The 16,869-nt window shown below is 36.4% G+C and overlaps 1 protein-coding gene across 4 annotated transcripts in view; it reads left to right on the top strand.

Annotated features, from left to right (window-relative positions):
* Positions 1-16,869, top strand: part of zmp:0000001200 (dedicator of cytokinesis protein 9) — a 105,564-nt gene that overhangs the window by 63,801 nt on the left and 24,894 nt on the right. For 2 of the 4 annotated variants that reach the window (XM_051118900.1, XM_051118902.1), the window contains exons 10-31: positions 1,238-1,312; positions 1,585-1,725; positions 1,809-2,021; positions 2,693-2,815; positions 3,124-3,206; positions 4,726-4,848; positions 5,090-5,169; positions 5,297-5,484; positions 8,128-8,193; positions 8,570-8,662; positions 8,776-8,899; positions 9,024-9,142; positions 12,259-12,345; positions 12,455-12,541; positions 12,676-12,791; positions 13,085-13,154; positions 13,265-13,387; positions 14,315-14,386; positions 14,585-14,731; positions 15,801-15,884; positions 16,024-16,135; positions 16,668-16,846. In XM_051118900.1, coding sequence (XP_050974857.1) covers positions 1,238-1,312; positions 1,585-1,725; positions 1,809-2,021; positions 2,693-2,815; positions 3,124-3,206; positions 4,726-4,848; positions 5,090-5,169; positions 5,297-5,484; positions 8,128-8,193; positions 8,570-8,662; positions 8,776-8,899; positions 9,024-9,142; positions 12,259-12,345; positions 12,455-12,541; positions 12,676-12,791; positions 13,085-13,154; positions 13,265-13,387; positions 14,315-14,386; positions 14,585-14,731; positions 15,801-15,884; positions 16,024-16,135; positions 16,668-16,846 — 2,505 coding nt within the window. Of the gene's footprint in view, positions 1-1,237; positions 1,313-1,584; positions 1,726-1,808; positions 2,022-2,692; positions 2,816-3,123; positions 3,207-4,725; positions 4,849-5,089; positions 5,170-5,296; positions 5,485-8,127; positions 8,194-8,569; positions 8,663-8,775; positions 8,900-9,023; positions 9,143-12,255; positions 12,346-12,454; positions 12,542-12,675; positions 12,792-13,084; positions 13,155-13,264; positions 13,388-14,314; positions 14,387-14,584; positions 14,732-15,800; positions 15,885-16,023; positions 16,136-16,667; positions 16,847-16,869 lie in introns of all 4 variants that reach the window. The other 2 variants (XM_051118899.1, XM_051118901.1) reach the window with 1 other exon arrangement.

Here is a 16,869-nt window from a genome sequence, read left to right as displayed (position 1 = left end):
CAAGGTAAAAAGGGTGTTTTTTACACAACCATTGAGAATTTTTAACCAAAGTATATTATAGACTTTTTATTAAGACCCTAAAGGATCATATCAACTTGTGGAAAATGGGCATCCGATGACCCCTTTAATTCACTCTTCCCAAACGTGTGGAATCCTGTTGAAATTATTGAAAAATTCACCCAACAGCAATAAATGTGACCGCTACTTCATGTCAAGTCGAGTCACTTTTATTTATGTAGCGTTTCATACAATACAGATTGTTTCGCAGCACCTTCACAGTAATAAACCAAAAAATAACAGTATTTATGAAACTATGACTATGAAACTATTGAAACTATTATGAAACTAATTTTTCAACTTAATTTCAGTGTTGATTTTTTGTTTAGATCAGTACCAGTGTGATGTTGCAAAGTTTATTAGATATGAAGCAAACTCAGTTTAACTTTAAAGCAGTTCTACCGAAGATAATAGCGTGATTATTCAGCATGTGTCAGTGTTGATTCAGTTTAGTCCAATAACAGCAAAGATCATTCAATTATAAAATGAGCTTAATTCAGCTATAAGCAGGTCTACTGCTGTAAGGAGCCCTGTTATATACAGCTCCTAATATTGTCCTAATCATGCTAATATTGTGTTGGAATCTCCTACAACAGGTTTAAATGTACCTAAGGCCAGAAAAACATTGAAATTGTCATTTGTCCACAATTTTGAAACAGTTGGTTCAAGCAGTTCTGAGCGAAATGTCTGTAAACCTCTCCCTTTCATAAGTCTATTCTGCTCTGATTGGTTAATTGGCCAGACCTGTTGTGATTGGCACAGAGAGGAGTACTTGAGCAAGTTAGCTAGCAAGCAAGTGGGGATTATGCTAATGTGTTACTCGTATACACATATATCGGTAACAGGCAGAAGATTCGAAAATATAACAACTCGTAGTCTTTGCAGACTGTTTACATTGAAGGATAGCTACGTTACAAACTGCAAAAAGATATTTTTGAAAAATCCATATGACCTGCTTTTTAAAAAAAAACTTATTCATACTGCTTTATTGTGTAATTTCCCAGAAAGCTGTTTTGCTATGAAGAGAGATATGAAAATATATAAAATATTGAACTTTTTGCTTGTTTGATGTGCTATGCTACCTGCATATAATTATGTTCATTTGTAGCTGGAAGTAAATGAAACTGAATCAAATAACTGTGAAAGTTTTGACTGATATCTCTTATGCTCTGTTCTCTAGAGTGCCAGAGACATCGAGAGCAAGATGAGAAGTGAAACACGGCTGAAACTGTTTACACTGGACCCAGATTTACAGGTACATCACTAATACAGAAGCAGAGGAACATCCTCTTATAATAGCTCATGATCACAGCACTGAAGATACAAGTACATTCCTGTGCACTTAAGTACACAGAAGTTTGGGGTCATATAATGTTACAAAAGTACCTTCTATTTATTAAAGCCTAAAAAAAAGGTTTCCACAAAAAAAAAAATAAATAAAAAAATAAGCATCACGACTGTTTTCATCATTGATAATAATAAATGTTTCTTGACCAGCAATCTTATTATTCATCTCATCCTCCACAGAAACTGGATTTCTCTGGGATTGAGCCAGATGTGAAGCCCTTTGAGGAAAAGTTTGGGAAGCGAATCTTGGTGAACTGCAATGACCTGTCCTTCAACCTGCAGAGCTGTGTGGCGGAAAATGAAGAGGGTCCAACCACTAATGTACTTTACCTTACTTCTGTTTTCATAACAGAAAACCATCTTCATCTTTCATCTGAGAGTTTTTTCACTGGTTTGTGTTGCAGGTTGAGCCCTTCTTCGTCTCCCTGTCGTTGTTTGATATTCAAAGTGGTCGTAAGATCTCCTCAGACTTCCATGTGGATATGAACCACCCGTCTGTGAAAGCAATGCTGCTCCCGCCAGGAGTTCAAAACAGCACTGCAGCGCCAGACAGTCCACAAGGAGCACAACCGACAGCCAGCAGCCTGACAGAGAGTGCCATTCAGTTTCCACGACAGGTGAGGAAACACACAGAACAAGAGATCCAATCTCTGTAAAGAGCAACTGTGACCTGCTGTTGATAAACACAGAAAATCATTTTGGTTCATCCCTCAAACAAAAGCCATTTACAGTATTACAGGCATATACATGGTTTAAAATACTCAAGTTTCATAAAAGTGTAACCATAACTTTTAATATTTTTTTTTATTTCACTGAAGTTTTTTTAAACATCAGTCCTGATCATAACTAGCAAAAATCCATTTATTTTTAGGATTTTAACTATTTTTAAATGCCAGTTTGTTTACACAGTGACCATATTGTTTATATGGAAACACACACAAAATATCACAACATTTCCAAACACTAATTGCTTATTTTATTTTATTTTTATATATTTTTTGTGCACTATCAGGTCTTTTCCCAAAATAATGCCATCAGGTGGAAAGTAGAAAATGCTTTTAAAATGTTAAAAATAGTAAAAACAAATTGCTGATTTTTTGCTCAAGAAACATTTCTTACTATCCATTATGTTTTTTCCTGGTCACTTTACTGTTACTGATTAATTTGATGCATCACTGAAAAATAAAGTATACATTTCATGTAAAAATATTACTGACCCAAAACACTAGTGTACATTTAAACATTACTACCCTATTTCTTTTACATTTCTAATCATGTCTGTCTATAGGGAGTGTTTTCAGTGACCTGTCCGCACCCTGACATCTTCTTGGTCGCACGGATAGAGAAGATCTTACAGGGTGGAATAGCACATTGTGCCGAGCCTTATATGAAGAACTCAGACTCTGCTAAGGTACCACTGCTGTGTGTGTGATATCACTTTTAGACCTTTGGAAAAGTAAAAAAAAATGTGGATAAAACCAGATGTTGGCGAGTGTTTTTAAAGTTCTCGGGTTTCTGGATCAGATGCTCAGATATACTAGCCCCTCTCTGCCTAGAGACCTGTCATGCTCTTTCCATTCTGGGTGTGTTATAGTAATATAATTCAGAAATAATGTGAAAGGCTTTTGACAGTGCCATTTTAAATGGCATGCTTTGCAAACCTAATTACAGAGATGCATTTCTTTAATAGTACAATTCCTTTCTTTCATCTCTCTTCAGGCTGCTCAGAAGGTTTTAAAGAACGCTAAGATGGCCTGCAGCCGACTGGGTCAGTACAGAATGCCGTTTGCATGGGCCGCTAGGTGAGACGCACTGATTTTTTTGTGAGAAAAAGCTCTTGAAAGTCACACACAGAGGGTGGAAGTCACTGGGAAGATTATGGTGCATACATTTAAAGTTGAGGTCAAAAGTTTACATACACCTTGCAGAAACTCCAAAATGTTCATCATTTTACCAAAATAAGAGGGATCATACAAAATGCATGTTATTTTTTATTTAGTACTGACCTGAATAAGATATTTCACATAAAAGATGTTTACGTATAGTCCACAAAAAAAAAATAATAGTTGAGTTTATAAAAAATGACCCTGTTCAAAAGTTTACATACTCTTGATTCTTAATACTGTGTTGTTACCTGAATGATCCACAGCTGTTTTTTTTTTGTTTGTTTGTTCGTTTGTTCTTTTGTTTAGTGATAGTTGTTCATGAGTCCCTTGTTTGTCCTGAACAGTTAAACTGCCCGCTGTTCTTCAGAAAAATCCTCCAGGTCCCACAATTTCTTTGGTTTTCAGCTTTTTTGTGTGTTTGAACCCTTTCCAACAATGACTGTATGATTCTGAGATGCATCTTTTCACACTGAGGACAACTGAGGGACTCATATGAAACTATTACAGAAAGTTCAAACACTCACTGATGCTCCAGAAGGAAAAACAATGCATTAAGAGCCGGGGGTGTACACTTTTGAACAGAATGAAGATGTGTACATTTTTCTTATTTTGCCTAAATATCATATTTCTTTTCATTTAGTACTGCCCTTCAGAAACTATAGAAGATACTTACATATCTTCCAGAACATTCCCTCATCTTCAGATTAAAAAAAAATTAATGCATTTTGTACGATCCCTCTTATTTTGATAAAATAATTACCATTTTGCAGATTCTGCAAAGTGTATGTGAACTTTTGACCTCAACCGTACATTCTGTAAGCCAGATGGTTCTGAACATACATACAAAATGTACATAAACATTTTTTTTTAAATGTTCCTTAAATATATCTATTTTGCCACCTGCTTTTGTGGGCATTAATAATGTGTTTAATTTGCATTAATTTCAGCAGGTGAATATTGTGAGACTAACACATTGTATAATGAGGTTTAATTGCATGTTAAAGCAGCACATTTGCTCTTATATATGTAATATGTGTGGCACAGTGCTTAACCTGTGTGTATAGTGACTGGTTAAGATGAACTGCGGGAAGTCTAAAAATAAGATAAATATGTATTTGCATTGAAACACATGCTAAAAGGTCAGAACTATGCAGGGACTTCCAACCTGAGTGTGTGAAATCTTACCACAAAAGCAACTGGAGTAGAATCAATACTGATCAGGCAAATAACTGGCCAACTGCTTTTGTTCCTGTTTTGTTCTAGAAAAAGGCGTTGGTTGTAGTTTTAAAGCCATACCATTAAGTTTATCTTTCCAGTGGGATGTTAAAGATGAGCCAGGCAGGATGTGTGTGTCTGTGTGTGCTGTTATCTCTTTCACCCGAGTGGAAAAATGGCATAACACACCAGCGGGATAAGCTTTGTTTCTGTTTCTCAGGCCCCTGTTTAAGGACGCCTGTGGGACGGTGGACAAAAGCGCTCGATTCTCAGCTCTCTACAGGCAGGACGGCAACAAGCTCTCCAATGAGGACATGTTCAGACTGCTCGCAGACTTCAGGAAGTCAGTTATACAGTCATACGCTCCAATAATAACATTCTTGTAGTGTTTCAGGTGTTTAGTGTTTGCATGACCTGCAGAATGATATTGTACACACTCTTGTTCAGCTCACAAGAAAGATTGTATTGTTTTTCTCTCTTCTGTCAGGGATGTTGATATTTTAGAAACAGAATAGCCTCTCTCCGTCTCCGTCAGGCGCTCACGCTTGTTTATTTTCCCTCCTCCGTGCTTTCTCTTCTCTCAGGCCAGAAAAGATGGCCAAGTTGCCTGTGATTCTGGGTAATTTGGACGTTACGGTTGATAATGTCGCACCAGATCTCACTAGTAAGGCTTCCATATGCATTTCTAAATGTCTTTTTGCATCAAACACATTTTTTTGATGTATGGATTGTTTCAGGTTGTCTACCTGCTGCTTCTCACTGACTGGTTGATCTTTTGTGTGTGTGTGCAGACTGTGTCACGCCCTCCTATCTTCCTCTTCGTCACACGGAAGCTACGGACTGGAGCAAGATGGTGTTTGAAGTGGAGGAGTTTGTGCCGTCTATCGCCAAATGCTCCCAGCCTTTCACAATTTACAACAATCACCTGTACGTGTATCCAAGACATCTCAAATACGACAGCCAGAAGACCTTCACCAAGGTAACATGTTGCTCAACATTAAACTCACAGTTTAGGCTTCCTTTTCTATAGGGCAGGGGTGTCAAAATTTTGGAGGGCCACAGTCCTATTGTGTTTATGCTGTGTGCACAAGTCCAAGATGGAAAGCCAAGATGGACACATCCATTCCCTACTGAAAAAACTATAAAACTATAAAAACCATCACAGAACTTGTAATGGTTTTGCTGGTTATAATGGGAATTGTATTGGTTTTAATAGAAATGGCTTTTAATGGTGGCTTTTTAAAACCCACTAAATCCTGATGGATTATGTCCCAAAACACCATACAGGAAACCATTTTTAATGGTTTCAGTGGTTAATGGTTGATTGTTTATAGTATTCATAATGATATTTGAAATGGAAGCCATTAGAATTTCTGTGATGGTTTCTGTTGTTGTTTTTAGCAGGGTTGTTAGCAATACCAGTCAATAAAAACACATCATGTCCACAGATAGAGGTTGGATAGTACTGTGTGTACCACTGACTCACAAACAAACAGAAGTGCTAAAATACAAAATATTACCACTGTTTTACAAATGCTGATGCACTGAGCAGCCATTTTGAGTCTTGAAGTCGGTGTTGTTGCAGTTCCTTCTATTTTCTGAGCAGAAACTCTGACGTAAGGAGACGTTCCAGTTAAAAGTTCCTACTGGGAACCGGAATTTCCAACTTCTGAGTACAAATGGAATGCAACATTAGTTATAACCGTGCTCCAACACACATACTGTACCTGTAGCTTTAGCTTTGTGGTCCTCCAGAAGTTTGAGACCCGTGCTAAGATCATAATGGGGAAAATGCAGAAATCGATCATTCTTTTGAATATTTAAACATATGCAGTGGAAACCACAGGTTTTAACAAGTGTAATGAGACATTAGGAAAATCTGACAAGTCTAACAAGCTTTAGGACACTAGTGCTTTTCTGTTGCCATCAAATATGGAGAGGGAAAAAATTTGATGTACCTCAAGAATAAATCATTCAAAGTGGAAGGCTGCATCCAAAACAATTTGGCTTAAATACAGGATGGAGACACCAGCTTCAAATTTTTATCGTGAATATGTGCTATAGCAGAGATTCACAAACTTTGGGAATTGTCATTCGAACCCCATTGATCCCCACTGAAAATATTTACTTGAAGTCCCCTTAAATTTTAAGTTAAAGGGATAGTTCACCCTAATATAACAAATTCTGTCATTAATTGCTCATCCTTATGTCGTTCCAAACCCGTAAGACCTTCGTTCATCTATGGAACACAAAATAAGATATTTTTAATAAAATCCGAGAGCTTTCTAAACCTGCATAGACATCAACACAACTACCACATTCAAGGCAGAAAGGAAGTAAGGACAATAGTTCATGTGACATCAGTGGCTCAACTGTAATTTTATGAAGCTAAGAGAATACTTAAAATAATGAAGGAAAACAAACAAACAAAAAAAATAATAATAATAATGAATGTTTCTGATATTTTAATGATGTCCTTACTACCTTTCTGGGCCCTGAATGTGTCAGTTGCATTGCTGTCTATGGAGGTTCAGAAATCTCTCGGATTTCATGAGAAATATCTTAATTTGTGTTCTGAAGATGATTAAAGGTCTTATGGGTTTGGGCGACATGAGGGTGAGTAATTAATGACTTTTGAATTTTTATTTTTGGGTGAACTAACTCTTTAATATTTAAAGGAGAAGACTTCCAAAACAAAGATTCACATATAATGTACTCACCCCATTGTCATCCAAGATGTTCATGTCTTTCTTTCTTCAGTCGTAAAGAAATTATGTTTTTTGAGGAAAACATTTCAGAATTTTTCTATATGTAATGGACTGATATGGTGCCCCGATTTTGAATGTCCAAAATGCAGTTTAAATGTGGCTTCAAACAATCCCACATGTGGTTGTAAACGATCCCAGTCAAGAAAGAAGGGTCTTATCTAGCGTAACGATTGGTTATTTACATAAAAAAATACAATGTAAATACTTTTTCTTCTAAAACAGCAATATAGGATGATTTTGAAGTTGAGGGAGAACATGAGATGGGAGCTTTTCAACATAAACTAACTGTCATGAACCGGAAAAACAGTTTAGGCAGAGTGAGATAAGATGTGCATTTGACATTAAAAAGTACATAAATTGTATTATTTTTATGAAAATAACCGATCGTTTCACTAGATAAAACCCTTCTTCCTCGGCTGGGATCGTTTACAACCGCATTTGGGATCGTTTGAAGCCGCATTTAAACTGCATTTCAGAAGTTCAAAATCAGGGCACCATATCAGTCCATTACATGTTCACAGTTCTCTCATATTGTTTAATGGTGACATGACATGTCGGTAAACAGATTTTAAGTGTTTAATTTTGATATTTATTTTGATTTTATCATTTTTATTTTACTTTTTTATGATTCAAATCATCATTAGCTTTTTATCAACTCATGATTCCCCTGCGGTTACCTTGGAAATCCTGGTGCTGATCCCAGAACTAACGTTATACTAATAGGTTCTGTAAAATTCTGTTTAAAACACCCAGATCTCACATAGTAAATGTGTGTTGGGCAATATGTTGGATATATTGTACAGCTAGAGGAGTCAGCTGAGTGTATTTCAAGTTCATGTCTCTTGTGATTCCAGGCCAGAAACATTGCTCTTTGTCTGGAATTCAGAGATTCGGATGAAGAGGACGCTGTCCCACTAAAGGTAATGTCACACAAATGCTCAGTCAGAGCTTGTTGTGATTTTACCACAGACCTCCAGACAAGCCATATTTTGCCATATAACAGGTTCAATATGTACACTACCTGTCAAGATTCTGAGGGTTTTTGATAGTAATGATGCTGAAAATTCAGCTTTGCATCACAGGAATGAATTACATTTTAAAATATATTACAATAGTAAATTGCAATTGCAATAATATTTCACAATAGTACTGTTTTACTGAATTTTGATCAAAGTATGCCACTTTGTTGAGCATAAGAGATTTGTCTCAAAAATGAGTCTAAACTTTCACCAAGTGATTTAGTTAATTTGTGCATCTACAAGTAATCTGATAGCTGTCTGCTGTCTGTTTTGTCAGTGTATATACGGGCGTCCAGGAGGACATCTGTTCTGTAAGAAAGTGTTTGCTGCCGTCTTACACCACCAACAGAATCCAGAGTTTTATGAAGAGGTGAGACATTTACTTCTGAGCTTCACAGCTCTATATGTTTGTGTGTTTCCAGTGCTTATGATCAACCTCTTGCATTGTTTGTGTGTTTCAACGCTCGTTTTTAATGTGTCCAGTTTAAGATAGAGTTGCCGGCTCAACTGACGGACAGACATCATCTTCTGTTCACTCTCTATCACATCAGCTGTGACAGCAACAGCAAAGCCAGCACTAAGAGACGAGAACAGGTGGAGACACAAGGTGAGACACACATTCACATAAAACCTTTTGAAGTTTGACGTTTTAAAAGCCTCTGCCATTTCCAGGGACCCCGTTTTTTACATGCTCGTTCTGTTTCTGTGTTGTGTTTTGTGTGTGTCTGTAGTGGGTTATGCATGGCTCCCTTTGCTGAAGGATGGCAGAGTCATTATGAACGAACAGCAGGTGGCAGTGGCTGCAAACCTGCCATCAGGTTACCTGAGTTACCAGGAGAACAGCAGCAAGGTGAGAGAAACACTGATTTTTTTTTTTTTGTTTCGTTTTGTTTTTTGTTTTCTTTTGTGTGTGTTTTTGTTTGTTTGTTTTGTTGCATTGTGTTCAGGGCCAGATTAACACTTTGTTGTACCCTGGGCAACAATATTCAAGGGCCCCAGCATCACCACCCCAGGATCACCATAATATGGTCATATATAGAATATATTACTGTAATATACAGTAAATATACTCAATACTTCAAATCCTAACTGTCATCATATTTTGATTTACAAATATTTAAATGTTCATAGAACTACAAATGCACTACTATGTCCCCTATCAAAGACATTTACTCACATATGATGCTATGAAAACAAAACACATCAGCATCTGTGTATAATCTGGTAAAATTGACCCACTACATTGAGAGGGAGGGAAGTATCCTCCATTTTCACAAAAAATGAATAGATAAGCAACCACTTTCAAACCATCGTTTATTTAACAACACTTATTCCCAATAGAAATGTTTGGAATTGATAGAGCTATCACAGAAGACAAGGCAATCAAGTTATTAGTCCAACACAAACAATTTGAAATCTGCCAGTTATCCCTCCACAACAATTTACAGCATTTTCATAAAGCTGGCACCTCAAGGAAAAAATAAAAAAATAAAATGCAGTATCACTATTTGATCATAAACATTTTGATCCTAAGCTCATTTAACTTGTTTTAAAATAGAACAACAACATGTTATAGCACAATTAACCAGTTAAACGTTTTAGTGCTACATAAATACACTACACAATACTAAATACACAAAACAATTTCTCTGAAGAAGACAAGATAAAATAAATGCTATATAATCTGGCAAAACACACAACTTTAGTCCTAAATAATGAGGAAGTGCATGTTTGAATTTGAGTATATAGGTATATACTTTAAATTTTCAGCGTTTCTGATGTCCTTTTCCTTTTTTAATTTTCGCTTCGCGCTCCCACTTAGCTTCTCCATTTTTTTCTGTTGTAGCAACGCCTGACGTCACGTAACGCGCTCGGGCTCGGCGTAAGCTTTGACCCACCTCATGCGGACTGACCAATGAGGAGAGGGTCTTAACTTGAGGCCCTCTCTTCATTGGTCAGTCCACATGAGACTGACTCTCAACCGCTCTCAACTCACGTTCAAAGTCATAGGCAGCGCAGCATATCTCTGTGCAGCGCAAAAGCCCGGGTGGACATTTTGTTAAATATAAAGCGGGAGATTACAGATACAGTATATTTTGCTCGTGCCGTTGCTGTCCTGGGCCCTTTAGATGTCGTGGGCCCCTGGGCAATTGCCCAGTTGCCCGTATGGTTAATCCGGGCTTGATTGTGTTGTGTTTTTGTTTTGTTGTATTAGGTTGTTTTGTGGTGTTTTCTTGTGTGTGTTTTTATTTTGTTGCTTTGTTTGTTTTTATGTTTTGCTTTTTTGTTGTTTTGTTTTGTTGTAATATGTTGTTTTGTTTTAATTTTGTGTTTTGTTATGTTTTGTTTGTTGTGTTGAGAGTGTAATATTATGAATGTTTTATTTTAAAATTATTTATTTATTTTCATTTAAAATTTTTCATTTCATAAATAGCTTTTCATCAACTTACAAATGTCTTGCAGTTCCTTACCAAACCTCCAGGGGTTCATGGTTTTGGTAAACCCTGGCTTAAAGGAGAACTCCACTTCCAGAACAACGATTTACAAATAATTGACTCACCCCCTTGTCATCCAAGATGTTCATGTCTTTCTGTCTTCAGTCTTAAAGAAATTATGTTTTTTGAGGAAAGCATTTTCTTCTCTTTATAATGGACTTCATTGGTGCCCCGATTTTGAGCTTCCAAAATGTAGTTTAAATGCAGCTTCAAAGGCTCTAAACGATCCCAGCCGAGGAAGAAGGGTCTTATCTAGTGAAACGATCGGCCATTTTCTTTCGAAAAATAACAATTTGTGTACTTTTTAAGCACAAAAGCTGGTGTAGCACAGGCGTCCACGTTGCTATGAATTAGTAATTGGTCGTTCTTGAACGATTCTTTTATTTTGAACGAATCTTCAGTGTGACTCGGAAGAACGAGTCATCTCGGGGAGTGATTCGTTCAGTCGTGCATGCGCAACATCCTATTAGGTTCTTTACTGGAATTAGTTCACCTGTTTCGAGTCTTCGGGTTTTTCGAGTTGTTCGTTCATCTTATGGGGCTGTCACATGATGAACAAACGACTCAAACCTGAAAACTTGTCAGATAATAGGTGAGGTGAGCTAATCATAGACTAAAGACCCAGGTAAACAATGAATTAATCTTTTCTGTTTCTTATAGCATTATAGTTTTGTCTTGTTTGTAGTGTATCAACGTTTGTGTAAGCAGTAGATGTGTTAGGGAAGAAACACGTAACATTTGAATTATATTTGCTAAAATTAACGAAATGACTCTGAAAAAAAAAAAAACGTTCATTTTGCTGAACGAGACTCAAAGGTCCGAGTCGATAAAATGATCCGAATCTCCCATCGCTACTACGAATCACGTGTAAGTTCATCGTCTGTGTACTGAGTATGACAAAAAACTCCATCTTGGAGGACATCGTTGTACCTTTTTGTTTGTAAACAACGTTTGACTTACTTGCACTTTCTTAGTCTTTGCGTGTTCGCTTTGTAAACACTGGGTCTGTGGTTCCGCGTGACCTTTCGACATGATTCAATAGTACGTAGCATTGTGAACACGCATCCCAGAGCCTGTGCTACACAAGCTTTTGTGTTTAAAAAGTATATAAAAAAAATTCTTTAAAAAATGACTGATTGTTTCGCTAGATAAGACCCTTCTTCCTCGGCTGGGATCATTGAGAGCCTTTTGAGTCTGCATTTAAACTACATTTTGGAAGTTCAAAATCGGGGCACCAATGAAGTTCATTATATGGAGAAAAATCCTGAAATGTTTTCCTCAAAACACATAATTTCTTCACAAATGAAGACAGAAAGACATCAACACCTTGGATGACAAGGGGGTGAGTAAATTATTTGTGAATTGTTTTTTGCAAGTGGAGTTCCCTTTTAAAGAGTTCAGCTGGTTAAAGGCCCTTTCTAATCCATGTTTCCTGTGCATTAAGTAAATGTGTGTGTGTGTGTTACAGCAGCACACTGGTCAAGAGGTGAAGTGGGTGGATGGTGGGAGGCCATTGCTTAAAGTCTCCACACAGCTGGTGTCCACTGTATACACACAGGTATGAAGGGTCCACCTTACACATCTTGGATTTTCACATAGTTAAGAGATACAAAATATGATATTAAGCATTCACTAGTTCTTATTTTTTACCTTTTCCTTCTCATTAGGATCAACATCTGCATAACTTCTTCCATCACTGCCAGAGTATTGAATCCACAGGCCAATCAGGAGGAGAACTGATCAAATACCTGAAGGTACTTCTTGTTTGTTCTTCCTGAGGATGTTTGAGGCCTGGACGTTTTTTTTTTTTTTTTTTTTTTTTTTTGCTTAGGCAGGCATTTCTCACCCATCTCATCCTGAAATCAGATCCATCTCTTTCGTCCTTTAGAGTCTGCATGCCATGGAGGCTCATGTGATGGTAAAGTTCCTCCCCACCATACTGAACCAGCTGTTTCGTGTGCTCACCATCTCCAGTCAGGAAGATGTTGCGGTGAACGTCACCAGGTCTGTGCTGAGCAGCTTTCATCTGCTGTAGTGCACCTGTTACAGTGTTATTTTAGTATGATTTATATACTAATCATAGTTTTTATTAATATTTTGAGTTAGGGTTAGTTTATTATTATTATTATTATTATTATTATTATTATTATTATTATTTATTAATTTAGGTTTAATTTCTTTTTATTGCAGTTCTACCTCTGTTATTTTATTTTATTATTTTTCTATGTTTTGTTGATAGTTAATGATAATAACCCTGGTACTCATTTTGTCTGACATTTTATCTCTCCTTTCATCAGGGTGATGGTCCATGTTGTGGCTCAGTGTCATGAAGAGGGTCTGGAACATTACTTGCGTTCTTATGTAAAGGTGAGCTGCATCATGACATGTCACATTGATTTGTGATGTAAAACAATTAATTTTAATTGTAACCCTGTGTAATCAGCATTCTTGTTTTCCCACGTTTTGTTTTTGAGTAGTATGTTTTGAAGGCTGAGATTAACTTAACCAATGGTAAAACTGTTCATGAGGAGCTGGCAAAAGCCGTGACTTCCATCCTGAAACCCTCGACTGACTTCCTCACCAGCAACAAACTGCTGAAGGTACAACTAGTGAATCAGATTCAGCACCCCTCACAAGAAGTAGACTTCCAGTTTTTCTTATTAAGTTATGTAGAATACTAAAATCAATGTACTGGTAGTATAGTTACATGTGTACTATTTCAAAACTTCCCAGGTCAAAATTGGCCCAATTTTTAGTTCAGAAAAGTATGTTTTTAAGTGTATACTTTGAATACACAGCTGTAATTTAAATGTATGTTTACTTAAACCTTGCAGGAATTGTTGATAAAATCAGTCAAATGTTGGTCTGTTTATTCAAAAAAAAAAAAAAAAAAGATCAGGTTGAATTTCAGTCCTATTTGCTTTAAGTTTTTTCATCCTAAAGTTGACTTATTATAAACTTACCATGAAAGTTTATTGGATAGTACTCCAGCATATATTTTACACACTAAAAATCTAAAAGTAGCCAATATGTTTGGGGAAAATGTATTTAATATGCTACTTTATCAAAAAAAATTGAAAAAAAAAATAAATAAAAATAAATATATACATACATACATACATGAAAATTAACGTGAAAATGTGTAAAAATCTTATTTTTAGTTTGAAATAAGTATACTTGAAGAGTTCAGATGCAAAAGCATCTAAGTCTAACGTTTTTCATTAAAATTATCATTTCTTTCTAGTTACTATGTATAGGTTTCTATGTAAGTACTGGTACTTCTGAATGGGTTAAGGGTTGGGATTTAGGGCATTTGACGTGAAAGTACTCGATGAACATAAACTATGTGTCAGGAGCATTCACTCAGTATCATTATCTCATTTTTGACCAAGATGGCTTTTAGAGGCTTTTGCATTGGAACTCTTCACTTGTAAGTAAACTTGTAAGGGACTGTTCATGGTTTAGTGGCTTTTGCTTGTGTTATAGATACTGTATATTGTCTTCAATCTGTATTCTGTCTCCTCTAGTACTCCTGGTATTTCTTTGAGGTCTTAGTCAAGTCTATGGCTCAGTACCTGATTGAGACAGGCAAAGCCAAGGTGAGTTTGAGTTAACATCACAGGATGTTCTTGTATGGACAAACACCACATGTGTGTTCTTCTGAAAATATCAAAATGTAGTTTATTTCTGAACTTCTTCATAAGTTCATGTCTATACTCACAAAAGCAAAAATCTGTTGTGTTTTCTTGACAATTGAAAAATAATCCCCATGATTTAATCCCTACCTTGTCCTTAAGGTGTCAAGGAACCAGCGTTTCTCAGCTTCATTCTATCACTCCGTGGAGACCTTGGTGACCATGCTGATGCCTCATATCACACAGAAATACAAAGAAAACCTGGACGCAACACGAAATGCCAATCACAGCCTCGCTGTTTTCATCAAGGTGAGTCGCAGTGTTGCCAAGCCTGTGGTTTTCCCGCAGAATCGGGCTGCTGTAGCCACGGGTTGCTTTTCATGTCTGTGGGTTGAAGCAACCCCACTAACATAATACTTAACCCCTGCAATGCTAATTTTACCAGGAGAACCCCCTCCAAAGAACACGTTTTTTAGCATTGAACCCCCTTCAAAACGTGATTGGGCGGGTTTTGTTGTTAAAACCTGGCAAACCCGGTGAGCCGATCTGCTAATCTGCTTTCACATCTTGTGTTGCTTGAAAGGCTCGAGATCTGAAAGTTAGAAATCATGTACACTGTTTCTTTTGTTTTGATTTTATTTGTACTGTACACTGTAAAAAATAAAAAACACAATTTGTTGAGTCAGCTTAAAATAATTTGTTACCCTGCTGCCTTAATTTTAAGTTCAGTCAACTAAAATAAGTTTAGTAAACTTGAAATGTTAAGTTGTGCTAAGTAACAATTTAGATGTTTGTGTTTGCTAAATTTAACAGATGGGTAAGTAACCCAGCTGCCTTAAAATTTTAAGTTGATTCAACTCAAATATCTAAGTTGTCACTTAGTATAATTTAACATTTCAAGTTGAATAAACTTTTTTTTGAGTTGACTGAACTTAAAATTTTAAGGCAGCCAGATTACAAATTATTTAAAGTTGACTCAACAAATTGTTTTTTTTACAGTGTAGTTGCAACTAAACTATTGGTGATATATTCAAGCAAAATGTACTTCATTGATAGCAGATAATTTGTGAATTTAGTTTACATCAACCACAAACCAAAGCTCTCACAAAAGCACTCTAGTTTGGTTATGTGAAGCGGTCAATAGTTTGAATTACACATCTTTACAATAAAATGAACCTGTTGTACATTATTTTGAGGCAGCGTTATTTTTTCAGTTTTCGTTTTAAGTTTAAGTCATTTGTATTAATTTATGTTATTCAGCTTTATTTTTATTGCAGTTTTGGTTTTAGTTAACAGTAACAACACTGGTTTGATGATTAAAGACACATGCAGAATCTTGAATGAGTCAGTAAACTCTACCATTGCTTGTTTTCACCAGCGCTGTTTCACCTTCATGGACAGAGGGTTCGTCTTCAAACAGATCAACAACTACATGAACTGCTTTATGCCTGGAGATACAAAAGTAATTTGCTTCTACTTGTATATCTCTATTAACAACTATATATGAGATTAGGATTTTTTTTAAATATATATTCCATTTCTAAAAGATTTCCCGTGATGCAACCTGAAACCTCTCTCTCTCCTTTTTCTTTCTCACTCAGACGTTGTATGAGTTTAAGTTTGAGTTTCTGAAGGTGGTCTGTAATCATGAGCACTACGTTCCTCTCAATCTGCCCATGCCGTTCGGGAAGAGCCGAATCCAGCGCTTTCAAGGTGATCTGTAATCAAGGAGAAGATCAGAAACACATTATAGTCAAAGACCTTGTTAAATCAAATTGGACTGAATTGAAGGATGATATCTCTCAAATTTTAGCATAATTAGTATATTTTATTATGGCCTTTACAATAGCCACCTTCTTCTAATCCACTGGCCTTCAGCAAACATCCAAGAGGGCCTCAAGATTACTTAAATGAGTTAAAATAAGACAGAACGAACATTAAAATAAGCTAAAGCAGCTACAAATAAATGTGTTTTTATTTATACTTTTTCCAAAGCCAAGATTCCCAAGGTCTTGAAAACCTTGAATATATAAGGTGGTTACATTCAGTTGAAACTTTTAAATTCATCACAGTCACAAAAATGTGAAAAAAGAATGATTTGATGATTTACTGTTTGAATGTGCACTGCTCTAAATTATTGGGTGGACTATTCCGATTTAATTCTTGATTTTTATATATATGCCTGTTGTTTTCATTACTGTAGTTCAGGAGTGAACTCACATCCTTCTCTCTGTGTCTCTGTCAGATCTTCAGCTGGACTACTCTTTAACTGATGATTTCTGTAAGAATCACTTCCTGGTGGGGCTAATGCTAAGGGAAGTGGGTGGAGCTATGCAAGAATTCAAAGACATCCGTCAGATCGCTGTACAGGTGCTGAAGAACCTGATGATCAAACACGCATTTGACGATCGCTACACCTCCAAGGTGAATGAGCGTTGTTGTGTGTA

The sequence above is a fragment of the Labeo rohita genome, chromosome 9 (genome assembly GCF_022985175.1).
Source record: "Labeo rohita strain BAU-BD-2019 chromosome 9, IGBB_LRoh.1.0, whole genome shotgun sequence".
Taxonomy (NCBI): domain Eukaryota; kingdom Metazoa; phylum Chordata; class Actinopteri; order Cypriniformes; family Cyprinidae; genus Labeo; species Labeo rohita.
Note: the sequence above shows the minus strand (reverse complement) of the source record. Positions and strands in the feature narration are given on the sequence as shown.